The sequence below is a fragment of the Octopus bimaculoides genome, chromosome 27, assembly GCF_046866305.1.
Source record: "Octopus bimaculoides isolate indiv1 chromosome 27, ASM4686630v1, whole genome shotgun sequence".
NCBI classification, from domain to species: Eukaryota; Metazoa; Mollusca; class Cephalopoda; order Octopoda; family Octopodidae; genus Octopus; species Octopus bimaculoides.
In genome coordinates, this window is record NC_142954.1 from 1366190 (window position 1) to 1394011 (window position 27822).

At 40.3% G+C, this 27822-nt stretch overlaps 1 protein-coding gene and 1 non-coding gene across 2 annotated transcripts; both read left to right on the forward strand.

Moving 5' to 3' along the window:
- Positions 1-922: 922 nt before the first annotated feature.
- LOC106867795 (bifunctional 3'-5' exonuclease/ATP-dependent helicase WRN) lies at positions 923-27312 on the forward strand. The gene is made up of 28 exons (XM_089343337.1): positions 923-985; positions 4337-4696; positions 5486-5602; positions 6879-6945; positions 7305-7377; positions 8339-8406; positions 9162-9270; positions 9498-9572; positions 10636-10718; positions 11517-11623; positions 12185-12291; positions 12471-12631; positions 13371-13462; positions 14016-14088; positions 14792-14900; positions 15989-16090; positions 16360-16440; positions 16958-17084; positions 18109-18215; positions 18464-18495; positions 19071-19266; positions 20202-20364; positions 20933-21045; positions 21670-21820; positions 22237-22347; positions 23027-23189; positions 24886-25064; positions 26105-27312. The coding sequence occupies exons 2-28, from the start codon at positions 4388-4390 to the stop codon at positions 26252-26254; spliced, it is 3225 nt and encodes a 1074-aa protein (XP_089199463.1). The 5' UTR covers positions 923-985; positions 4337-4387; the 3' UTR covers positions 26255-27312.
- On the forward strand, positions 11028-11131 carry LOC128251019 (U6 spliceosomal RNA). Its single transcript, XR_008266928.1, has one exon. It is a non-coding gene; the product is annotated as a U6 spliceosomal RNA (small nuclear RNA).
- Positions 27313-27822: the final 510 nt, after the last annotated feature.

Here is a 27822-nt window from a genome sequence, read left to right on the forward strand (position 1 = left end):
AATTGGTCTTCATATTTTAATTAAATATTTTAATTAAATATATATATATATATATATATATATATATATATATATATATATATATATATATATATATATATATATATATTTAATTATATATATATATATATATATATATATATATATATATATATATATATATATATATGAGTGGCTATGTGGTAAGTAGCTTGCTTACCAACCACATGGTTCTGGATTCAGTCAGACTGCGTGGCACCTTGGGCAAATTTCTTCTACTATAGCCTAGGGCCGACCAAAGCCTTGTGAGTGGATTTGGTAGACGGAAACTGAAAGAAGCCCGTCGTGTCGTATATATGTACATGTTGTGTATCTGTGTTTGTCCCCCCAACTTCGCTTGACAACCGTAAATTAGCGGTTCGGCAAAAGAGTCCGATAGAATAAGTACTAGGCTTACAAAGAATAAGTCCTGGGGTCGATTTGACTTGACTAAAGGCGGTGCTCCAGCATGGCCGCAGTCAAATGACTGAAACAAATAAAAGAATAAAGAATATATACGAGTGAGTATATATTTAGAAAAAGGAAGTTTGAAAACGCCAATTTATTTCGGTTCGGCCAACAAAAAATGCACCCATGTGGACTATGTTGACACCAGTAAGGAACAATTATGAACTTTTCATTTAATTTCTCATTTTTTTAAAAATATGTATTTTTGATAAGGTTCGTTTTTTCAAGAACCGAAACATGTTAAAAAATATCTGACAATATTATAAATTAAAATTCATTTTTTATATATATTGACGTTTTCAAACTTCTTTTTTTATGAATATATATATATGTTCATATTTTATTTAAATTGTCACAGGGTACTGCTGCGTTTCGTTAATAAATTGTCACAAGGTACTGTTGCGTTTCGTTAAATTCAGGTTTTAACAGCAACGTCATTGGCCGCGCGAAGTTTTGCCTTTGCAGATCTCTCCCGCAATTCCTGTCTTATAATTCTTGCGTATGTCTTTTTGCAATTTTTGTCATATTTCCTTCATCTTCGCGTAATTTATATTTTAATTCATTTATTGTTAACGTTATTACTGTCGAGATAGTCATTATTATAATGCCCTTTTTATACTGACCATGTTATGTTTGTAAACAGACATAGTTACTACAATTGTAGGCATAACTACAGTTGAGTGCCCCATCGATCTTTTTCATCATAACATCCTGAAAGTTACATATTTTAAAATAAATCCTAGCAGAGGTCGATTATCAAGGGTGTACATTATGATTATGTCGATAAATTTTATATAGAAAAACATTTTTTTCAGTATTTTCGGAACGTTTTCACTGATGTCGTCATTTCTAATTTCAGCATTTTTCATATTTTTACCAAAGGTTTAATGTTCGCAACATGAACATTACGTAATCTACACTCTCGAAAACGTATTTCTGCTAAATGTCATTTAAAAATAAGCATTTTAAACAATTATGAGGAAACGGGAGGCGGAAGAGTGATACGAAACTCTTACAAAATAAGAGAAATAGCAGTGAAATCTCCCTCGGGTATCTGAAAGGAAAGACAGGATTTGTAATGTTGTTCTAAAGTATACAGGGGCAAGCATGGCTGTGTGATAAGAAGCTTGCTGTATAATCCAATTTTTATTGTGTACTAGCAGAAATACCCGGGTTAAAGAGAATAATGAAATCTAAAAACGCCGTCTAGACTACGCAACCCTTAACTGTTAGTAGCTACGATACCATATTTCTACATTAATAACTCTCCAATCCATGCCAGCATGGAACATAGACATTAAGTGGAATGCCAGTCTCTCATCTAGGAGGGCCTTGAAATCAATGTTACCAACTGGGGACTATGTGTGTCGTAGTGATAATAAAAAGACCCAAAGGAGGTCTGCAACGAAATAATTTTACTCAACACTTTGCAAGTGAATCAGTGGAGGCAAAGATGCGTCTCATTTACTTGACAATTTATGCACCACATTGCAGAAATCACAATGAAAGTATATCTGAAAGGGTAGTCTTACACTGTTGTACCGTTGAATTACAAATAATGCTCATCTGTTATGTTCGGGTTAAAATTTCATCAACATCAAAAATATATGAATTTGCATGGGAGTTATGGCCGTTATACATAGAATATAATTTCCAAATTTCATAAAGATCCGTTCAGTACTTTTGACGTAGTTTTGGATAAGAAAACAAATGACTAATGTGTGTGTTTATGTATGATGGGTGTATATATGTATAGATATCTGTATGCATGTATATATATGTATATATATTACATGTACATCTATATATATATATACATCTACACATGTGTATACATATACATGTATGCATATAGATCTATATCTATCTATATATATATATCTATGCATATACGTGTACATATACATCTATATGTATACATATACATCTCTCTTTCTCTCTCTCTGAAAGTATCTGTCATTACAATATCGAAATGTGATTGTTTCAGTTAGTAGAATAGTTTCATTTTTAAAGTGAAAGTATTTGACATGAGTGTTTTTGTTTCACTTTTGACACGTAATACTTAAATAGTGGAGGAGATATTATGTTGCCGTGGGCTCGAACTCTGCAAGAAGTTAAATTTTTTTTTACTAAAACACAACTGGAACCCTAAGTAGGGCATCTGTAAAATTTGAATGAAATTGGTTGCGTAGTTCTCGAGTTTTAGGGATTCACACACACACACACACACACATTCTCATTTTTGTATATATAGATTTAAAATTGTAAATATTTCATCGATACAGCTTCTTCACCCCTTTTATGTTTGTCTGTCCTTGTTTGTCTCCTCTTTGTAATGCCTTTATGGCAAATATTTATGAAATAAAGTAGCTTGCTGCCCAACCACATGGTTTCGGGTGTCTTCCTCTATAGACTCGGGCCAACGAATGCATTGGGAATCTATTCGACTGACGGGAACTGAAAGAAGCCCAACGTGTGTGGGATATCTAGATATCCCACACACGTGTATTTGTCCTTAACTGCTTGATATCCGTTGTTGATTTGTTTATGTCTTCGTAACATAGCGCTTTCGGCTTTTTAAACACAGAGTAAGTACGAGGCTTAAACATAAGTATTGGGTTCGATTTATTCGACTAAAACCATTCAAGGCTGTGCCTCAACATGGCAAAAGAAGGTATGCCAGAAGATGAAGCTGGATGTTCAAAGCTGAAGCACTCTAGACCAGGAGTTTTCAAACTGTGGTCCCCAGACCACAGGGGGTCCGTGGACAGCAAATATTTTTTATGGGCAATTTGGTTTTATATATGGTTTTTAATCGAAATCTTTTAATTGACAATAAACCTATTTGTTAAATACTGTTAAATAAATAAATGCAAAAATATATGTTATTTTAAGCAAATATTTATGTATAAATTTCATAAGCGTTTATAAGGGGTCCCTAAGGTAAAGCCTGAAATATAAAGGGGTCCGCAAGTCAAAAAGTTTGAAAACCCCTGCTCTAGACTGTCAGGTCTGTACGAAACGCAGCAGTACCCCGTAACAATGGCTTATAAACACCTTCCATGCTGCAATTGTTTTCGTTCCAGCACACGATCTCAGATCAGGTCACTTGCTATGCAAGTGCATCTCCATATATATATATTTATATATCAATATAATTTATTGGTTATAAAGTTACATATTGTCAAAGGTCTATAAATGTAATTATTGCTTATACGTAATTTCAACTGTCGGGTTGAGCTGGGGCTAAACAAAAAAGACAGCAAAAGAAATGTGGACAATCACATGGGCACATGTGCAGAATAGCGTCGGCAAAACAAATCTAGTTGAAATGAAAGCGTTGTGTTTGTTTTGTTATATATCTATTAACCCTGAGATTAATTTGAATCAATAATAATTCATCTCTAACTTCCAGTAATCATATCTTGACTGCGGCCATGCTGGAGCACCGCCTTTAGTCGAGAAAATCGACCCCAGGACTTATTCTTTGGAAGCCTAGTACTTATTCTATCGGTCTCTTTTTGCCGAACCGCTAAGTTACGGGGACGTAAACACACCAGCATCGGTTGTCAAGCGATGTTCGAGGGGACAAACACAGACATACAAACATTTACACACACACACACATATATATATATATATATACATATATACAACAGGCTTCTTTCAGTTTCTGTCTACCAAATCCACTGGTCGGCCCGAGGCTATAGTAGAAGACACTTGCCCAAGGTGCCACGCAGTGGGACTGAACCCGGGACCATGTGGTTGGTAAGCAAGCTACTTACCACACAGCCACTCCTTTTTTTTTTTCTTTTTTTTTTTATTACCCTATTTTGTCTTTTAATATTAGGCATGACTTCATCCCTACCCAATAACGTCCACAGATGATCAACAACAAACCATGTTTTCAGGCTCGGTCCATGAAAGATCGTGCCATCTGCGAGACCTGGTGGGAAAGTTTGTAAGTCAACTCCAAAGACTTAATGAACATGAACTGGAGGAAGACTGCAGGAACGACTACAGCAGTGGCGGCGTCTTGTCATCGATGCTGGACATGGTGATCATGAAGGTGAACGACATGAACGACGTATTATCAGATCTCATCCAACAGGAACAAGTCACGGCTTCACTATCAGCGCTGTTAGAGAGTCAAGTTGAGGACAGTGATATCAGTTTTGAACTGGGTCTTGAGGAAGAACTGAAAAATGAGGTCAGTGTTTTTAATTTTTAATTCTCCATTCTTCCTCTCCACCTCTCATCCTTGAACCACCCCTGGTTCCATGATACAAAAAGGGTAAAGGGTAAGGACCCCCTTTGGTCATGAATGATCATGTGATTGCACCTAGAAAGTGTCCCTCCAAGGCACAAGTCTGGGCAAGGTTGTTTATGGAAGACCGGCTGTCACCCATGCATACCATCCTTCCACTCTCCACGCCACCGGTGTTATCCAAGGGTAAGGGCAAAGGGGCCGCTTACAACTTGGCACCAGCGTTACATTTGATGGAGTAATCTGAATGCTAAAGAGGTTAATGAACCCCTGCTTCTCTGTGGTGTAAAAATATTTGTTGTTGGCACTCTGTCGCTTACGACGACGAGGGTTCCAGTTGATCCGATCAACAGAACAGCCTGCTCGTGAAATTAACGTGCAAGTGGCTGAGCACTCCACAGACACGTGTACCCTTAACGTAGTTCTCGGGGATATTCAGCACAACAGAAACAGGAAGTAAGAGTGAGAGAAGGTTGTGGTGAAAGAGTACAGCAGGGTTCGCCACCATCCCCTGCCTCGTGGAGCTTTAGGTGTTTTCGCTCAATAAACACTCACAACGCCCAGTCTGGGAATCGAAACCGCGAGGTCCGCTGCCCTAAACATCTGGGCCATTGTAAAAATAAGGCTAATAAAAACCCAGTGGGGCGGGGGGCCCTAAGGCAGATATGTGTGGTTATATTTAGCCAATATCTGGCAACCCAAAGATGCTAAAGGATGTATTTTCGATTTCAGCTTGAAAATCCTGTTGAATCACAAGAAACGAGCCCACCAACTGAAATCTGTGGTAGCAGTGACTCTGATGACGAATTTGATGATCTTGATGATGGTAACCATGACATACTTCTGAAGGTATGAAGTTTTGATTTTTGTCCTCATTGTAGTGTTTTCTTCGACTCTTCTTTTCTCCCTTTTTTGTTTGGTATGGGACAAGAGTAGAAGACTCTACCTGTATATATATATATGTATATATATATATATATGGTTTTTTTTCTTCCTTATGAGGTTTTTTCACGCTAACTACTTGATAAATTCTTATAATGTTTTTATCCTAAAATTATATATATATAATAGTAGTAGGGAATATAAATATAAAACTTTCAAATTGAAAATATAGCCACAAAACGTGCGTAGTCTATTTAATTACTATTTATTGTTTATGTACTTTATTGATTTTTAGAATAAGGTTTTTATAGTATATTTTTTTCAATATGGTGTGAATAACGTTTTTCATTATTGAATTAATTAATAGGGGTTTTTTTCTCTAAATTATATGTATAGGTGCAGGAGTAGATGTGTGGTAAGAAGCTTGTTTTCCAACCATTTTCCGGGTTCAGTCCCACTGCGTGGCACGTTGGGCAAGTATCTTATGCTATAGCCTTGGTCCAACCGAAGCCTTCTGAGTGGATTTGCTAGATGGAAACTGAAAGAAGCCCATCGTGTGTGTGTTTGTTCCCAGCCATCACCTGACAACCGGTGTTGGTGTGTCTATGTCCCCTTAACTTAGTGGTTCAGTAAAAGGGACCGATAGAATAAATACCAGGCTTACAAAGAAGAAGTCCTGGGGTCAATTTCTTCGGCTAAAATCCTTTAAGGTGGTGCTCCAGCATGGCCACAATCATGACTAGAATAAAAGAATGTGTATGTTGATTCTACCTGCCATTATTAGTGCTGTCAAGGGTGGCATGCTGGCAGAATCGGACAAAATGATTTGTGGTATTTCATCCATCTTCACTTTCTGAGTTCAAATTCTACTGCAGTCGACTTTGCCTTTCATCCTTTCAGGGTCAATTAAATAAGTACCAGTTACGCACTGGGGATCAATGTAATCGACTTAACCCCTTCCCTCCAAATTCGAGGCCTTGTGCTTCCAATAGAAAGTGCTGCTAATAATTCTATCTGAGCCAACAAGAGTGGAGAGTCACATTGATAACTTTGTCCACTAAAGAAAATCGGAGTGACCAATGGTATGGAAGAGTAGATATTAAAACAATGATGCTGGTATGTCAGGGCATCCCTGTATTGTTTCAGGGGAGATTCGAACCCTTATACTTCCATCCTTGATGTTCTTCATGCTTAATGGGCTTTTCTTTTTCTTTTCTTTTTTTAACTCTTTTGTCTCTTGTAGGCATTAGAAGCTGCAGAAGCAGAAGAAACCTTTAGTAATAATGAGAATGACCAGAGCGTAGAAGAAGGTAATTCTTGTTTGACCGTTGTCTGACCAAAGCATTTTCATAAGTTTGTTCTACGTGTCCCTTCTTCTCTTCAAACTTATGGTTGGCCCTTGTTTCATATGTTCTGAGTAATATAACATTTTCCTTACCATCACATTTTCATCCCATTTTGACCTAGCTCTTGTATAACTACCATTTCTTCACCATCACTTCTCTCCACTTTAGCTCTAGTTTATCCACACTACCAATTGCGTCCATAGCACCACCGCTTCTACTCTATCTTCCATTGCCTTCACCATCACCTACCTCTCCTCTAGCTACCATCCACTGCCATCACCAGTTTATACGTTTTTCTGCTTTTTTTATCCCTCTTATTCCAGATCCGGAACAACCTTTAGACCACAAATATCTCCAAACATTGAAGAAATATTTTGGATATTCCAAGTTTAGAAGGTAAGTTAGAAAATGTTTTTACATCAAACATACATTTGTCTTCCATGCTGGCATGGGTTGGATACTGACAGGAGCATACCAGCTGGAGTGGTGTTCAGGCTGGGTGATTTTTATGCGACTGTGAAGGTGCGTGGCTTAGTGGTTAGAGTGTTGGACTCCTGATCATAAGATTGTGGTTTCAATTTTTGGACCGGACGACGCATTGTGTTCTTGAGCAAAACACTTCATTTCATGTTGTTCCAGTCCACTCAGCTGGCAGAAATGAGTAACCCTGTGATGGACTGGCATCCCATCCATGTGGGGAATATATCATCATCATCGTTTAACGTCCGTTTTCCATGATGGCATGGGTTAGACAGTTCAACTGGGGTCTGGCAAGCCAGAAGGCTGCACCAGGTTCCAGTCTTATCTGGCAAGGTTTTTACAGCTGGATGCCCTTCCTAACACCAAACACTCCAAGAGTGTACTGGGTGCTTTTTATGTGCCACCAGCACAGGAGCCAGTCAGGTGGCACAAGCATCGCCCATGTTCAAATGGTGCTTTTTATGTGCCACCGGCATGGGTGCCAGTCAGGCGGCACTGGCATTAGCCATGATTATGATTTCACCTGGTTATGTCATGGAAACCAGGGGTCAATAAATTAAGTACCAGCTACGTGCTGAGGTCAATCTAATCGACTGGCCACCACCCCCCTCCCCCAAAATTTCAGGCCTTGTGCCTAGAGTAGGAAAGATTATTATTATTATTATTGGTCACTTGATAGAATTTGTTTTGTCTCTTCACATTCTCAGTTCAGACCCCACTGAGGTCATCTTTGTTTTTCATCCTTTCAGGGTTGATAAAACAGAGTACCAGTCAAATACTGAGGTCAATGGTACTCAACTAACCCCCTTCCCCCCCACCGAAATTATTGACCTTGTACCCTAATGAAAAACCCTTATTATGTTCTCTCTTTCTCTAGCATGCAGTGGAAAATCATCAACGCAATCTTGAATTTAAAAAGGGACAATTGTGTTGTCATGCCAACAGGTGAGCTGATTCCTTTTTTCATCTTTATCACCATCATCATTCTGATGTCCACTTTTCCTCCTCCCCCCTCCCCTAGAAACACTTGTTTCTTGTTATCGACCGCCACCCATGCTCTTTCACTCCTCTCTGCTCTACTCCATCTTTAACATCTCCTTCATCCCCTATCACTCCCGTTGCCCTCACATGACCTCTCCCACTGAGCCATTCCTGTATCTCATCATCATTCATTGCCTGTTGTCCATGTTGGCGTGGGCTGGGCAGCTGCACCAGAATGCATGGTTTCTACGGCAGGATGCTCTTCCAAACGCCAACCACTTTACAAAGTATGCTGGGTGCTTTTACGTGGCACCGCACAGGCACTTTTATGTGGCCCCACACTGGTGCTTTTACGTGGTACCACCACGGGTACGTACTTCACACCACCAGCAGGATCGATCTTAACACTTCTGCTGCAGGGTTCAGGTTGTCTTGAGTGCAGCCATCTCACCTGAAAGGTTCAGCTTCTTCAGATTGTTCTTCAGCTACGACACTCACCTTTGTCCCATCCACCCATCTCTCCTCACATTCTCATGAAACTTTCCCTTCTGTCTCTCTCCTGTACCCTGAGGGTATTTTATCATCATCAGCAGCAGCAACATTATCATTTAATGTCTGTCTTGCATGCTGGCATGGGTTGGGCGGTTTGACCAGAGCTGGTAGAATATTTGGACTTGTTTGAATGCTGAAGGGTTAAAGTCGTCTGTGTTCTGTTTCAGGTCATGGTAAAAGTTTATGTTACCAGTTCCCGTCGGTGTTCACCGGAAGAACCAGTATTGTGATATCCCCGTTGCTGTCATTGATGCAAGACCAAGTGTTAGCTTTAAAGTGAGTGGGCAGAGAACATCTCCATCTTCTTTCCCTACATTCATGTTCTGTCCTTACTGACTGAACTTGGAGTAAAAACATATATATATGTTTTTATATTATTAATAAAATTATTAATAATATTCACAGGAAATCAATACTGTGTAACTGTCTACTACTGTTTCTATTATTATTAATATTACTGTTTTTTTTTCTCTCTTTTTGAATCTCCTCCTGGGCCACCACAGCACGGCTAACATCCCAGCCTGTTGCATAGATTCTTCTCAGATAAATGTTCGTTTGACAATCGACCGACTTTTCAGGTAATATAACACCCCCCCCCTTTTTTTATGTTACGTGCAAGCATGACTGCGTGATAAGAATGTTATTTCCCTACTACACGATCTTGGGTCCAGTCCAACTTACCAACCACATGGTTCTGGGTTCAGTCCCACTGTGTGGCACCTTGGGACGTGTCTTCTACTATATAGCCCCAGGATGATCAGGGTTTTCTGTATGGATTTGGTAGTTAGAAACTGAAAGAAGCCCATTGTATCATCATCATCATCATCATCGTTTAACGTCCGCTTTCCATGCTAGCATGGGTTGGACGACTTGACTGAGGACTGGTGAAACCGGATGGCAACACCAGGCTCCAATTCATATATATATATATATGCCACATAAAAAGCTTTCATGTTGGTGACACATAATAGTACTGGTGCTGGTAATCGAGTAAAAAGCGCTCAGTACACTCTGTAAAGTGGTTAGTGTTAGGAAGCGCATCCAGCTGTTGAAACTCTGCCAAAGCTGACAATTGGAGCCTGGTGCAGCTCTTTGGCTTACCAGTAGGGAAAACAGATGTTAAACGATGATGATGATACACACACACAGGGATGGCAGGGGGTTGGTGTGTACTTGTAAATGAGTGTCACTGTTATACAAACAGTGTGATTTCCAATCTGTGAAAACATATCTGGCCATAGAAAAAGGGATTATGAGAATGACAACACCTGTAAGAAAGTGGTATTTTCATACGTTCAGTACCATATGTGTAAAACACATGCACTTACACCTGCCCAATAATATTGTTTTTTAAAAATAGATTATGACATCATTGAAATCTTGAAGCTATGAGATAATGCACAATTGATTCAAAAGAATGTGAACAAATAAGCAATACATTTGACAATAATCTGAATGCTAAGAGTGAAACTTCAAATATATTTGTATAGTGAGGTGGGTGAGGGATTTTTCTGAGTGTCTGAATGTATTCATATGATGTGAGAATCTGGTTTTGAATGGCTTTTCAGTAGCCCTAATTCAGCATTTTGTTTCACTGTTATTTAATTACAATTACATGTGTGTGTTTATCCATTATTACAGTGGGGAATACCGTTTACTCTACATCACCCCAGAGTATGCCACCCTCAATACTCAGCTAATAGAACGACTACACGAGAAGATTGGTTTGTATTTTTTTGTTCATTTGTTCTCTTTTATTGCTGTTGGAAAGTTTGCATGATTCTGGTTATTTTTTTATTTAAAAATTTTTTTTCCTTATATCAACATCATTTTAAGATCCACTTCATGCTTGCATGGGGCAGAGGGGAATACATGGAATTTTCTGTGGCTGGATGCTCTTCCTGTTACCAACCCTCACTTGTTTCCATACCTGTAGTGTACCCAGGTCTATGGGACAACAAACAACCTGGATGTGGAAAGGCTGTGTGTATGTATATATATATATATATATATATATATATATATATATATATATAGTTTTGGTAGTAAATTTATTTAAATTGGAACAGTACAAGGAAGATTGGTGTGGTTCCTGTGAAAGGATGGCATGCAAATTTGTGAAGTGTTCCATATTTTCTATTATCAATGCTCCAGCATGACCACAACGTTTGGATTGAGACATATAAAAGAATATATTATGTATAATATATGTATGCATACTATAGGGGCCAGCTTTTTTTACAACAACCTCTTGCTGTATAGTTTTCTTAAATACTAAACCTTGCTACCATGGCTTCTTATACTGTGGTGACCTCAACCATATAGTGACTAGATACCAAACATGGTGACCCCAAGAGCTGATTCTTATGATCAGGTCTGACCACTGGAACTATTAGGTACTGATCTTAGTAACTAAAATGACTGGACGGACCACAAACACCAGCTGTAGTGACCACAGACTTGATCTACTGACCATTGTTGTTCCGCTGTCCACTCAATCTCTGTGTCTTCTTCTGTTTCAGGTATTGATGTCATTGCCATTGATGAGGCCCACTGTGTGTCGCAGTGGGGCCATGACTTTAGAAAGGCTTATCGCAAGTTGGGTAAACTACGTCTTAACTTACCACAGGTGAGTATTAAAGCTGGTTGGTGGAGTCAGAAAGTGAGGAGGTGGTGGTGGTGTGTAGCCCTGTCCCAACTGTCCTTTAGTGGACCTAAGATCAAAGATAGTCTATCCATGACCATCCCTTTATAGATATTGTCACAATGTATCCAACACTGTTATCTCCCTTTGAAGGGAAAGGACAAGATCCCTGTTCAGATCAACCATGCGTGGTTGGCTTTCTGCCACCTCCATAAGTGGTGGTCGTGTCAGGAGATCCACCTCACAACGAGTACTTACCTGGAATGGTTCACCTCTGTGGTTGTGAGACTCGGCCAATGTGTGTTGCTCATCTCCAGATGGAGTTTTCCAATCACTTCTGTATTTGTTTCGAACCAACAACTTTATACTCATTCACCTCTTCAGGCAACTCTTCTGACGAGGACACTACGGTAATCTAATCATGCATTGCAGGTGGCCCCCATGACTCTGGAAGGCAATAGAACCAGATCATTCCCCACCACCACCACCACTAGGGTTGGCATAAACAATTGTAGACTTTGCTCTGACTTCTTTCATATTTTGCAGATCCCAGTTGTTGCGCTGACTGCAACGGCTACACCTGATGTGATGAAAGACATATGCAAAAATCTCAAACTGGTGCAGCCAATTGTCATCTGCACTGGATTTAACAGGTAAGTTGGTTCTAGTATTAGAGCCTGTATGCAAGGGCAACCACACTTTTACTAAACTTGTCTTCTCAAGCACAGCAAACCGCTGGGGGTCTGGGTCCCCTGTTACCCCCTCTGAATCCCAGTGTCTGAAGATCCTTTCTCACCACTTAGTCCCACATCTTTTTATATTTCGTTTCTAGACCCAACCTATTCCTGTCGGTCAGTCGGAAGTCTGGAAATCCTCGTGCTGACCTTGAGTCACTGATGGTTCGCAAGAACAATAGCTACGACTTTGACAGCTCCACCATCATTTACTGCCCTACCAAGAAAGCCACTGACGAGATTTGCTCTGTCATCCAAGGTAAACTAACTACTACTTTCTCTCTCTCTTCACACACAATCATTATTTCAATTTTTTGCCACAAGGGCAGGTGGGGATGAGTTGATTACATCAACCCCAGTTTTCAACTGGTACTTATTTTATTGAACCCGAAAGGATGAAAGGCAAAGTCAACCTCGGAGGAATTTGAACTCAGAACGTAGCAATGGGCGAAATACCGCTAAGCCTTTCATCCAGCATGCTAATGATTCTGCCAGCTCACCACCTTAATAATAATAATAATAATTCAAGGATAGAATTTATAAATATATTTTATAATTTATAAATAATTTATAAATTTCATCCTAGAATTATTGTTATTTTTATATTCATCCTACATTATATCGGTATAACCAGTGTCCCCTGACTAGCTTCCATGCTGGTGGCATGTAAAAAGCACCATTTGAACGTGATTGATGCCAGGGCCACCTGACTGGCTCCCATGCTGGCAGCACATAAAAAGCACCCACTACACAGCAAAAGGGACCAGCAGAATAGGTACCATGCTTAAAAACATTAATACTGTGGTCAGTTTGTTCGACTGAAATCTTTCAAGGTGCTGCCCCAGCATGGCCACAGTTTAATGACTTGATCAAATAAACAATAAAAGATAGTATTTTTTTCTTTTCCCTTTTTCATTCTTTTCTCCTTTTTTTTCTATTTTTTTTTCTTTTCTCTTTTTTGAAACATGTTTAATGGTTTCTCGCTCTGTTGCTTGCAGGTTTTGGTATTTCCTGCCGGACCTACCATGCTGGAATGTCAGACAAAGCCAGGAAAGAATCTCATAAAAAATTTATCAATAATGAAATCCAGGTAGGATTCCCATATCCTCCTTGCCTTCGTCTTAGCTTATCTCTCTCTCTTCTACAATACACTTATTTTGTTTTTACCCTCAAAGCATCGCTGGTATTTTAAAATTTTTTATTTCTGACTTTGTCAGTGAAGGTGCTACTTAAAAAGCATCCAGTCCACACTGTGAAGTGGTTGGCATTTGGAAGGGCATCCAGCTTTCTTTCAATGTCTGTCTGTTTTCCCTTCTAGTTCTCTGTCTATCTCTCTTTCTCTCTCTACTAACTGTTATGTCTGTTTTTCCCTCTTTCTCTATTCCACTAATTCTTATGTTTCTCTCTACTTCACTAATTGTGTAGGTCTGTCTATTTCTCTCTCTCTCTCTCTCTCTTGCCCCTTCACTAATTGTGTCTGTCTGTTTCTCTCTCTCATTGTTCCTCTGTTCAACTTACATCTTCTCCCTCTGACCCGTGTCACAACCCCTTCTTTCCTGTTAGTCCACCTAACCCTATCACTGCTCCACCCTACCCACATTCATCTTGCCCCTTCACCCTCTTCTCTCATTGTTCTATTACAGGTGGTGGTGGCTACAATAGCATTTGGTATGGGCATTGACAAACCAGACATCAGAACTGTGATTCACTATGGTGGTAAGTAACTTACTCGTTCCTGCAATATCATTGGACAACGTAAGTCACATGATGAAGCACGTAGCTGGCTCATCACCACCACACTTATGGCAGTTTCCTAGTTTAAACCTTTAACATTTAATTTGGCTACATCCAGCCTAAATATTCTACATGTGTTATGTTAAAATTGACTAGATCTAACCTTTCACACCTACCCTACAATGTCATTCTAAAAATATACAAACCCACCATTGAAATCTCGAACCTACAAGATAATGAGTGATTAATTTAAAACAATGGCAATTAATAAGCAGAACATTTGACCAAGAAGTCTGAATGCTAAAGGGATTCATCCTCATATAGGCCACTATTCCTGGGCTTCCATACAGTTTCTCTCTACTAAATTCAATCACAAGGCACTGGTCAGCCCAACAGCACTTGTCCCAAGGTGCCACACGGTAGGGCTGAACCTGAAACCATGTGGTTATGAAGTGAACTTCTTCATCACACAGCCCCATTAAACCTACCCAATACATGACTGGTACTTTATTTTATTGACATCTAGGATTAACGATGAAAGTCTAAGTTGACCTAAGCAGGTTTTGAACTCAGATCATATAGGTCCATAACTAAATACTGCAGACATTGTGTTTGACATTCTGATAATTTTTTTTACCAGTTCAGACTCAGTTCTTTCACTCGGTCATCTTCATGTATTTTGCAGCTCCAAGAGACATTGAATCGTATTACCAGGAAATTGGTCGAGCAGGCAGAGATGGCTTACCCAGTCTCTGTAAGGCCTTTCATACTCCAGCAGACTTCAACATTCATCGGTAAGCACACACACACACACATATATGTATATATAAGTGAAGGTGCATGGTTCAGTGGTTAGAGTGTTGAGCTTACGATCATGAGGTTGTGAGTTCAATTCCCGGACCGGGCTGCGTGTTGTGTTCTTGAGCAAGACACTTTATTTCACCTTGCTTCAGTTCACTCAGCTGTAGAAATGATTTGCACTGTCACTGGTGCCAAGCTGTATCAGCTCCTTTGTCTTTCTCTTGGATAACATCAGTGGCTTGGGGAGAAGGGAGGTTGGTATGCATGGATGACTGCTGGTCTTTCATAAAAACAACCCTAGGTTGTGCATTTGCTGATGAGGGGAACCTTTTAGGTGCACCCATGGTCATTCATGACCGACGGACGTCTCAATATGTATATTGAACTTTGAACATCTCTTTAATTTTGGCCACCAGCTCGGCCTTGATGTTGTAGGTAGAGCAGTCGGTGTCTTTCTCACTTTCACATAGTAATCCATGGGAGTGAAGTCAGGGGAATTAAGGGGCCAGAAATTGGAGGCTGGTGAAGTCGTAGAAAGGATGGTGAGTAGGTGTGGGGAGATGAAAGGGAAGGTAGGGAAACCACTGAAGAAGAATAAGTGAAGAAAATATATAAATAAGCAGTGTAAATAAGATATATGTATGTGTAGACGTTGGTGTGGCTGTGTAGTAGGAAGTTTGCTTCCCAACCACCTAGTTGCAGGTTCAATCTCACCATGTGGCTCCTTAGCAATTCAGTAAAAGAGACTGATAGAATAAGTACTGGAGTCAATTCATTTGACTAGAAATTCTTCAAGGCGATGCTCCAGCATGGCCGCAGTCAAATGATTGAAACAAGTATACGATAAAAGATATATATATGTATGTATATACGGGGTTGGGTGGGTGAGGTGCTGAAAAGTTCCCGGCTTTACAAGGCTTAGAAAAACTGAAGAACCACTGTAATAAGTGTGAATCTGAGAGGGGAATATGTTAAATAAAATCGTAATTAACTGATCCTTCTCTCTTTTTCTTTTACTCAAAGCCAGGGACTTTTCAGCCCTACCCCTTCATATATATCTATATTTTTTTCTCTCTTCCAGGTTTTTTGTCAAAGACATCAACAATAAAGCATTCCAGTCACACAAGCTGAAGATGCTGTCAAAGATGGAAAGCTATTTAAACACTACATCCTGCAGACGACAGTAAGATATATTTATTGTTATTGTTGTTTACGACTATCACATAATGTCTCAAGGCAAGAAGACACATGCACACATACATATATGTGTGTGTGTATATATGTCTTGGGGTGGGGTGGGGGTAATTCACACACCACATCAAAATATATGAGGAAACAAAGTCAAGACTTGCGAATTATTCCCCCCCCCCCCCAATCATCTGTTTTCGCATCAATGCCAACCACTTTACAGAGTGTACTGGGTGCTTTTATGTTTTTTTGTTTTTTTTCCAGAATACTTCTTGATCATTTTGAAGATAAAAATGCTTCGACAATTGGTGGAGGAGAAAACTGTTGTGACAACTGCCACAGAAGGTAATAGTGTGTGTTTCTGTGACCAGCTTTTGATAAAAATAGATTAGTCCTTTAGCATTCGGGTTTCTCTGTGGAATGTTCTGTTTATTTACTCACATTGTTTTGAATTAGTTATCCATTATCTTGTCATTTTGAGATTTGACAGGAGCTACAACTACTTACCCTTCCTAACACCAACCATTTCACAGAGTGAACTGTGGAATTTTTGTATCGCCCCCAACGCCACTGCTTTTTAATTGGCACCATCACCACTGCCTTTTATGTGGCACCATCATCACAACTCTTTACGTGGCACCATCACCAATACTTTTTATGTGGCCCCGATCACCTGTGCTTTTTGGCTGTTAGGGGATGAAATGTAGATGCGAGAAGGTTGATGGGGCAGAACCCCTCACAGACAAACATTACTAAGGTAGTTTTAAGGTATTTGTTGTGGTGGTCGGGTCTTCTTCAGTACATCCATCCACCACATGTCTTGAGTAATCTTAATATGTTGTTTATGTTTTTTCTTTTGCAGACTGGACAACAAACGCAGGCACCAGTTTCTGGAATCAAGTAACCAACTCCATACATTGAAAATTCCAGATTTCAGCAAACCCCGCGATTATGGTCAGGAAGCTTTTTATTTCATGGAAGCAGTTGAGGTAAGATCTTCTTCCATCCCTGCAGCATAGACCCTCCCTCCATGCATTAGCTAAGTGAAAGAGAGATCTCTCTAGGGGGTGTTCATTCTGCTAGAAACAGCAGTCAAAGCTCTCCCAGATCAAACTGCATCAGTCTCTGTAAAAAAGGACGCATTGAACAGTGTAGTCTCTGATATACGAACAGACAGGATGGTCATGGCTGAAATGCTTTTGGTCATTAAGTTTGCTTGTTGAGAGATGACCAGGAGCTAAACATAGTCTCTGATTATAGAAGCAGATGGGATGGTCACAAACGGAATGCCAATGAATCCACTGAAATAGTTGCAATAGAGGGTCTATGTGCTTGTAGAAAAAAATCTGAAGCATACAAAAGGGATGATTGTGGTGGTGATGGTGCTGATGATGATATTGATAGCGCCGATGGTGATGGTCATGATGAACTGTCCTCTCTTCATATTTTTGGTTCTGTATTGTACCTATATCGTCATAGGTCATAGGATCGCGGTTTCGATTCCCAGACTGGGCGTTGTGAGTGTTTATTGAGCGAAAACACCTAAAGCTCCACGAGGCTCCGGCAGGGGATGGTGGCGAACCCTGCTGTACTCTTTCACCACAACCTTCTCTCACTCTTACTTCCTGTTTCTGTTGTACCTGTAATTCAAAGGGTCAGCTTTGTCACACTGTGTCATGCTGAATATCCCCGAGAACTACGTTAAGGGTACACGTGTCTGTGGAGTGCTCAGCCACTTGCACGTTAATTTCACGAGCAGGCTGTTCCGTTGATCGGATCAACTGGAACCCTGGACGTCGTAAGCAACGGAGTGCCAACAACAACACGTACATAGGCATCACACAATCTGCCTCTCACTCCGAGGGAGAGGCCCCTAGTTACTAACAAAGGTGTATATTAGACCTTATTATGGTCTTCAAGCGTCATTGCTTTTGTCATCGTCTTTCTCAGTTTCACACACAAAATGCTTCACTCTCTTAACTCTCTTTCCTCCACCCACTCCTCCAATTACAGATGATGCATGGCTACTGTGGCATCATGACCATTGCCCTGTTCCTGATGGCGTCAGCAGACAAGAAGGTCCAACGTTACTCTTCAGACCCAAACTACGGCATCGGAAAGTAAGTCTCATCTGTTTTTATTTCCCCCTCCTCTAATATTTATTACCTCCACCTTAGTGAAGGCGAAGGTATTGTTTTCAGTTGCATTTGTTTGTTTGTCCGTGGACAAGATATCTCAAGAACCGCTGGATGGATTCGGAGGAAACTTTCAGGGATGTTTGGCCTTGTGGCTGACATGAACTGATTAGATTTTGGGATCAATCCGGTACCAGACAACTCTCTTTCCTCTATTTTTCTTTCTTTTGCAGATACAAGACCAAAAAATTCTGGGCGGCATTTGGTAAGTTTCCTGGGGTTTTTTTTTTCTTCATGGCAATTTGGGTTTATAGGGTGTTGATGGGGGGGCAAATGTGGCTGTGTATGACTACAGCTGTAGCTGTGAGGTTGAGAAGCTTGCTTCCCAACCATGTGGTCTTCGGTTCAGTCCCACTGCACGGCACCTTAGGCAAGTGTCTTCTATTATAGCCTCGGGCTGACCAAAGCCTTGTGAGTGGATTTGGTAGATGGAAACTGAAAGAAGCCTGTTATATGTGTGTGTGTGTGTGGCCGTTGCCAATACCACCTGACTGGCGTCCATGCTGGTGGCACATAAAAAGCACCGTTTGCGTGTGGTTGATGCCAGTGCCACGCGAATGGCCCTCATGATTTTACTTATGTCTAATGAGCCCTCATTACTCCCAAGAATTTCATTATTACCCCCACTTGGGGTTAATTTACCCTGGTTCGCTGACCTCTGACCTAAACCTTTCCTCCTATTTCTATGACATCTAAATCTTTTCTTCCTTTCTTCTCCTCATTTGAAACCCTATCACCATCACCACCACTATCTTTACTATATATCTTGCTCTCTCTCAGGTCGAGCTCTGGTGTGCGAGGGTTACATGGAGGAGGTTTCTGGCAAGAACAACTTCTGGATTACCATCAGCATCTCACAGAAGGGCAAAAGTTGGTTGAAACAAGCCAAGAAAGACAAAGAGTACAAACTAGAACTGATGCCAACTGAGGCTATGATAGCAGAAGAGAAGGTTTACATCCGGAAACCTGTTTCTTGGTGAGTTGACATACAGACAGACGTCTGTGGCAGTTTAGTCAAATTGCAAGAATACACATCTATACATGGGGGTGTTTTAACAGCATTTTAGCCCCCCCCCCCCCAGCAAATTATTGCACTGGTATTTATTTACTGACAGCAAATCGCAGCATACATAGATCGGACTCGGGCCCCTAGGCAGATCATTGCACTAGGCCCTAAAATATTTATTTATTGACAGCAAATCACAGCATACAGAGATTGGAATTGGACCCGTGTCCCTCTGAAGCCCCTGGGAAAATCTCTTTCACTGGATCCTAAAATATTTATTCATTGACAGCAAATCACAACATACATAAATTGGAATTGGGCCCTCCCTAGACTTCTGAGGCTCCTGGGAAAATCAGTGTGCTGGGCAGCGAGCTACAGCATACATAGATCGCAATCAGGCCCCTTGGCAAATCAATGTGCTGGAGCCTATACTATTTATTGCTAGCAAGCCACAACATACATAGATCAGAATTAGGCTGCTAGATTCGTGAGGCCCCTGGGCAAATCATTGCATTGGGCCCCAAAGTATTTATTGGCAGCAAACCAGTATACATAAATGAGAACTGGGCCCCTAGACTTCTAAGACTCCTAGTGTGCCCATGCCACAAGACAGCATTGTGTGTGTGTGTTTGTGTCTATGTGAGTGTGCGTCACACTAAGCTAATTGCACATCTGCAGAACACTGATTACACCAAGCTGACAGGAAAGCCTCTGGGCAGTTGCTTGGTCTGCTAGAAGTAGCAGCCAAATCACCTCCAAATCATACCAACATCCGTTACCCCCCCCTTTTTTTTTTTACCCTGGGGCTAAACAACTTTCTATGTTGATTTCATAACCTTATCTTCCTACAGTATGCATTCTTGGATTGTCTTATATATCTCTCACACCTGTCTTACCATTTTCAGCTCCACCCCAACCCCCAGCTCCAGTTCCTCATTTGATTTTGATAAATATTCTCATGCAAAACCATCAGTTCTCCCTAACCAACCTTCCACTGCCGCTGCTGCGCCCATTGTTACAGTGTGGCCGAGTGTACCTGCAGTTGATGAACGCGTTGAAGCTTTACAGGTAACTTTATAAATTTTCATATACTTGCATCTCCTTTTGTTTTGTTTTGTTTTTTCTGTCTTCATTTACCTGCAATTTATATTCGTATTTCATGTTTATTGGCCTGCTCACCTAGCCAGCAGGGTGGCATCGTTTGAAAGCTAAAACGATGCTAAGCACATTGTGACAAGTGATGTATAACAACATCTGACAGTCTGGTTGATCGTGCGCTTTTACAAAAAGGGTAAAGATCCCTGTTGTCCATGCTGGCGTGGGTTGGACAGTTTGACCAGGGCTGGTAAGCTGAAAGGCTGCACCAGGCTCCAGTCTGATTCGGCATGGTTTTCTATGGCTGGATGCTCTTCTTAAAGCCAACCACTCTGGGAGTGTAATGGGTACTTTTACATTCCACCGGCATGTGTGCCATTTGTATGACACCAGTATCTGCCACAACTGCAATATTTACTTACCTTGATGGGTCTTCTCAAGCATGACATAATGCCAAAGGTCTTGCTCTGTCCAGCTATCTTCTCCATCCCTGTCACATGACTTCCTCATAATACAAACAGCCAATCATTGCTATTTTCAGATCAAACTCTACCAACAAATTTCTAAAGCTAGAAATGAATTTGCCCAGGAATACGATCTGCTTCCTCATGCGATTGCCAGTAATAAGATTCTTCTGGACATTGTCAGAATTAGGTAAGAAACCAGATGAAAATGGAGGAGGAGGAGGAGAAACAATGAAAACCAGACTTTTTTTTTTTTTTTATTAATCTTTTTTTCTGACTATATTTCTCCAAGAAAATATTTTGCTCTGTCTAGAAGAATATATTACTCAAAGAAATTCCAACTTTGTCTGATTTTCACGTTTTATTTACAATCTTATAAGATAATATAGTATAATGAAATGATAGAATATGAAATGTCCATTCTGATTGAACCTACTACATTCATGCATTAAACCATGCAATCTTCAGGTTCATGTAGTAGTGGTGACAATTGTATTCCACAATTTACAAGATATATATATATATATATATATATATATATATATATATATATGATGGGCTTCTTTCAGTTTCTGTCCACCAAATTCACTCATAAGGCTTTGGTCAATGTGAGGCTATAGTAGAAGACATTTGCCCAAGGTGCCACGCAGTGGGACTGAACCGGAAACCATGTGGTTGGGAAGCAAGCTTCTTACCACACAGCCACGCCTGTTTGTGTCCCTGTACCTTGGTATCATGCTTTAAAAGAGGTGCCCCAGCATGGCCACAGTTTTTTTTCCTCTCTCTCATTGTTATTTTTTCTTTTACTTCTCAGACCAAAAGATAAAGAATCCATGTTAAAGATTGAAGAATTCCCGCAAGCCAAAGTTGAAAAATACGGTCATATATTCCTCGATATTCTGGTGCCGTTCTGCAAGGACAATGATCTGCAGCTTGACAACTTCCCACATATCGAATTTCAAGAGGTAAGACGGCTATTGTTTCTTTTTATACTCAAACCAGCCTGATCCTGTCTCTCGCACTTGCCCTACAATGTCAGGATTGAAACATCAAAGCTACGACATAACACATGATTCATTTCAAACAAAGTGAATGAATAAACATTAGATTATTATCGCTTAATATCTGTCTTCCTTACATGCCTGGTTAGGGTGGTTGACAGATACGACGGGCTTTCCTCAGTTCCCATGTACCAAATTTACTCGCAAGGCATTGGTTGGTCAGGTGTTATACTAGAAGACACTTGCCGTTTATACACACACACACACACACACTTTCTCTGTGTCCCCTCCTAATTATTATTTTTTTTCACTTTGTATTCATTGACTTTCAACTAATAATAATAATAATAATGAAATAATTCCCTATTCTTCCCCATCAGTCCAGCATTGAAGATTTGAATTCCTTACCATTACCAACGCCTGAGCTATCCAGTTTGTCTGAGACTCAACTCATTACATACCACTTGTTTGTCACTGACCATAAAAGTTTGGTAAGTCATTTTGTAGGATTTTGTTTTTACCTTTTACTTGTTTCAGTCACTGGGCTGTGGCCACGCTGGGGCATTGCCTTTGTAAAGGTTTTAGGCAAACAAACCCACCCTCATCATCATTTAACATCTGTTGTCTGTGCTGGCATGGGTTGGACGGTTTGAGAAACTGGGGCGCTGCACCAGACTCCAGTCTGATTTGGCATGGCTTCTACGACTGGAGACCCTTCCTAATGAATCCACCACCATCATCATTTAACATCCATGGCCTGTGCTGGCATGGGTTGGATGGTTTGACCAGGATTTGCAGACTGGGGAGCTGCTCTTCCTTATGCCGCTTTACAAGAATGTGCTGGGTGCTTTTTATGCGGCACTGCAGAAGCACTTCCACGTGCCACTGGCACAAGTGCTTTTCATGTGGCACCAGCCCAGGACTCTTGGAGGCCAATCTACTAACCCCAAGATTCTGAGTTCGATTCCAGGCAGTGACCTGAATAATAATAATAATAATAATAACATCGAAAAATACCTTAGGAATGAGAACCCAGGTTGGAAATTTCCCCAAGACACCTGAAGGCTATATCAGCCGAAACGTTGTGTTAACAAGATGAGGACAAATATCCGTCGAATGTAAATAATTTTTGTTCTGTTTTTTTTCTTTCCTTTTCTGTTGTTTTGACAGGATGAAATAAGCAGTGCAAGGAATCTGAAAACCAGTACTCTAATAAACCACCTGTGTGCAGCAATAGAAGCTGGTGCAGACTTTGGTATAGAGCGGCTGGGTCTACCACATTCTACATACAGACAAATCACAGATGCTATAACCGGACCGAGGATTTCTTGCAGTATGTTTCCGTTTTGACTTTTCTCTCTCTCTCTTTCATTTTCTCTTGAAATATTTCTTTCTACTCTTAGAGGCATGGTCTGCAATTTTGATTAAGTAGGCACAATTATTTTATCAACCCCAGCAGGATGGAGGACAAAATTGGCCACAGCAGAATTTGAACTCTGAATGTAAAGAGTCAGAAGAAATAATTGGTTTTAAATTTTGGCATAAGGCCAGCTATTTTGGGGGAGGGAGTAAGTTGATTAAATTGACCCCAGTGCACAACTGATACCTATTTTATCAACCCTGAGAGGATGAAAGGCAAAGTTCACCTCAATGAGATTTGAACTCAGAATGTAAAGACAGATAAAATACTACCAAGAATTTTGCCTGGTGTGCTAACCATTCTGCCAGCTCGCTGCCTTAATTGTAAATGTCATTGATTCAAATAATAAAGCTGAAGTGGAGATGATTGGTTCCATCTTAAAAAGGAATATGAGTTTGTTACAGGGGCCAAAATCAATGCCAACGACTCTTGCAAGTGGGCACCTGGAGAGGCAGGTCGGTGCTATTGGACACTGGACTGATGGACCAGTTAAACTGCTCGGGGTTTAGTTTGGTCCTGACCTCCAGGTGGGTAAGAAATGGGACAAGATGACGAACAGGGTGGCCAGTGTTAACCAGAAACAGGCAGAGAAGAAGCTGTCCCTGAAAGGTGGCAAATGCCTCCCCCCCCCTGTCATCATTTATCGCCTGACTGTCCTGCCTTGCCCCCCAGTTACTGCTTGATCAAGTTTGAGCGTCTCATTTATTTTCTTGTGGAAAGGATGTGTTCCAATAGCCAGGCAGTCAGTCTGCTGCTAGCTCCCTCTGCCTGGCAGCCTATGCATGCTGTAGCTTTCGATGTGCAGACACGCACTCAGGTTGTGCCACCTGCAATGATTTTTAGATGGTGAATGTGTGTGGGCTCCGTTTGTGAGGCATGTCTTTGTGCAGCTTGTCTCTTTGACAGAACTACAGGGTGAAGGATAGACCAAGAAAGTACCAGTCATACACTGCGGTTGATAGTATTGACTAGCATTTCTCCTTTTAAAAGTGTTGGCCTGGTCCCTAAATTAATAGATGTTTTCTAAGGATAGGGAGAGGGGCTGAATCATTAGGGATTTAGTCTTGCTGGTCAGCTGGCAGAGTTGTTAGCACACCACGCAAACATGCTAAAGTGGCATTTCACCCATCTTTAATGTTCTGAGTTCAAATTCCACCAGGGTTGACTTTGCCTTTTATCCTTTCAAGGTCGATAAATTAAGCACCAGTGAAACACTGGAGTCAGTTTAATTGACTAATCCTTTTCCCGCCAAACTTCAGGCCTTGTGCCTATAGTAAAAAGGATTATTATTATTAAGGTCTCTAGAGTAGAAACAAATATTAAGAACTCAATAAATCTGATGTTTGTATATTGAATGTGGTGTAAATACAATAGAACATGATTAGTGTAGCTTTTGCTCAAATCATGTTACATACATTTCCATAACATGGCTATTTATTTGATTATAATGTATTACATAATATGAATTATATAATGAAATCATTTTGAATAGCTGACGGGTAAAACTGATATGGAAAGATTTCGATTTTGAATTCCAAGAAAAAATATTTGGAGGAAGTCAGCTGCATTTGGCTGGTTAAAATGCTAAAAGCTTAAATTTCTTCTGTAGATGTCAGCCGTATGACACAAATCAAAGATGTGCTGCCTAGTGTTGTGGATTTCAACCAAATAAAAATCACCATTTCATTGCTGAAACAGAAGATGGGTTTTAAGACAACTGGAAATGGTGAAACTTTTCTATTGAAACAAGAAGCAGCATCAAGTTCTTCTCCAGTCCAGGCTCCAAAAGTAAGTGTGTATAATTTCAGAATCTTATGGTACATGTGTCATCATCATTGACGTTTTAGTGTCCACTTTTCCAGGTTTGTAGGGGGTCAGACGAAATTTGCCGAGGCAGATTTTCTCCAGGTTGATTCTCTTCCTGTTTTCTAGCAAAGTAATATTTTCCCAAATCCTTCAAACATTATCAGCATAATGGCTGCGTAAGTTTTCAAGGAAGATTATATTAGATGCAGGTGTAGCTGTGAGGTAAGAAGCTTGCTCCCTCCCAACCACATGCTTCCAGAGCTTATTTTTTTTTTAAGCCTGGTGCTTTATTTAATTGGTCTCTTTTTGGTAAACCTCTTAAGTTACAGGGACATAAACACACCAACATCGGTTGTCAAGTGGTAGGGGGGGGGCAACAAAGACACACACCCAATGGGCTTCTTTCAGTTTCTTATTTCTTTATTGCCCACAAGGGGCTAAACATAGAGGGGACAAACAAGGACAAAGGGATTAAGTCAATTACATCGATCCAAGTGCTAATAATAATAATTATTATGTCAGACTTTTGCCACAAGGGCAGCTTGGGGAAGATGGGGATGAGTCCACCTCAGGGATCAACTGGTACTTATTTTATCGACCCCAAAAGGATGAAAAGCAAAGTTGATTTTGGTGGAATTTGAACTTGGAAGGGCATCCAGCTGTAAGAACCCTGCCAAACCGACCCCGCCTGTGCTGGTGCCACATAAAAAGCACTGAGTCCACTCTGTGGGGTGGTTGGTGTTAGGAAAGGCATCCAACCATGAAACCATGCCAAAACTGACACAGTAGCCTGAGATAGTCTTCTGCCTGGCTGGCTCCTATCAAACTCATGCTAGCATAGGAGGACGTTCAATGATGATGATGAATATAAAAATGGATGAAAGGCTTCTGAGCATTTTGCCTGGCGTGCTAACAGTTCTGCCAACTTGCCTCCTTGTTTAATAACCGTAAAAAATAATGATGACGATGGCATCGTCGTAGTAGCAGTCTAATAACAACCATAAATTCTCCTTATTTTGCAGGCAGAGGCAAAGGAAGAACAACAAGAACCGAAACCGAAACAGCAAGAAGCTGGAGGATCAGGTAGTGGAACTGGTGATTCCTCTAAGAGAAAACTACCGTTTTGGATGGTGTCGAACCCTGCCAATAGGAGCAAGAAGAAAAAGCCTTAATTCATGCTGAATGTGGTGTGTGTGCTTTTGCATCACTCATACATTGTATAAACAGATAAAAATGCAGCCAGCCATTTAATTCATTATGTTATGGTGTGTTACAACACGCTCGCAGTATGTGCATAATGATACTTCACTCCATAAACTTTTGTGTGTGTCATATAGAGGTGTACTTGCATAGCAAGCAACCTGATCTGAGATCGTGTGCTGGGACGAAAACAATTGCAGCGTGGACGGTGGTTATAAGCCATTTAAGAAACACAAAAACTGTTAGATTCACTTCAACATTTAAATTTAATTTGTGTCAAAATATTTTCGTCACTTTGAGGCTGTGACCTGTTCACTGACCAAAGTCTGTGCTGTCAGTTTTTGTGTTTCTTAAATGGCTTATAAACACCTTCCACGTGTGTGGTTCAGTAGTTAGAGCATTGGGCTCACAATCATGAGGTAACGAGTTCGATTCCTGGACCAGGCTGTGTGTTGTGTTCTTGAGCAAGACATTTTATTTCACTTTGGACCAGTTCACTCATCTATAGAAATGAGTTGCAACATCACTGGTGCCAAGCTGTATCGGCCCCTTTACCTTTCCCTTGGATAACATCAGTGGCGGGGAGAGGGAAGGCTGGTGGGCGATTGCTGGCCTTCCATGAGACAACCTTTCCTGGATTTGTGCCTCTGAGGGTAACTTCCTATGGTCATTCATGACTGCAAGGGGGGTTTCCTTACCTTTGCCCTAGACACATAGCATCAGCATATTAATGTCCACCTGCCCTTGCATGCATGGGTCTGACCCTCACTTCACACATACACAGATACAACTACCTCATCATACACACATGCAAACACACAAATGGCAGAAAACACATTCATATATGCGCACACACTACAAACAGCATATAGAGGTATAGCTTACATATACACACACACTACATGTATATGTACACAAAAAGAACTGTTTGAGTTTGTTTAATGTTCATGTTAATGTTTTAAAAATATTTTCACAAATAAAGTATTTTATATTTAAAAGCAAATAAAAACATTTTTCTTATGAAAAAAAACCGATCTGTTCTTTTATTTAAAATTTCGTCTTTTGTATTCGATTTCCAAGATTCTTGATGTGAATCTTGTGTTGAAAGAGATTTTGTTGTATTTTGGGAGGGTCATAATGCCAATAATGGCTAATACTGGCCCTGTTTCACTTAGTTTCTTATTAGTCAACTAGTTGACCATTGCATTACTCAGCTATTTCCTTACAAGTTCATAAAAATTAATCAAGTATTTGCTTTTGGTTTGTAAGATTCTTGATATGGACTCGTGTTGAAAAATATAATGCTGTATTTTGGGAGGGGCATTATGCCAACAATAATAAAAACACACACTGGTTCTGTTTCACTTATAATAATAAGTCAATTCGTTGCTCATTTAACCAATTATGTTATCAGTACCATATAAAAAGTGCAGGTGCTAATTAAAAAACTCTGGTGCTGGTGTCACATGAAAAGCACCCAATACACTGTATAGAGTGGTTGGTATTAGGAAGGGCATGGAGCTGTAGACTTTTGCTAAAC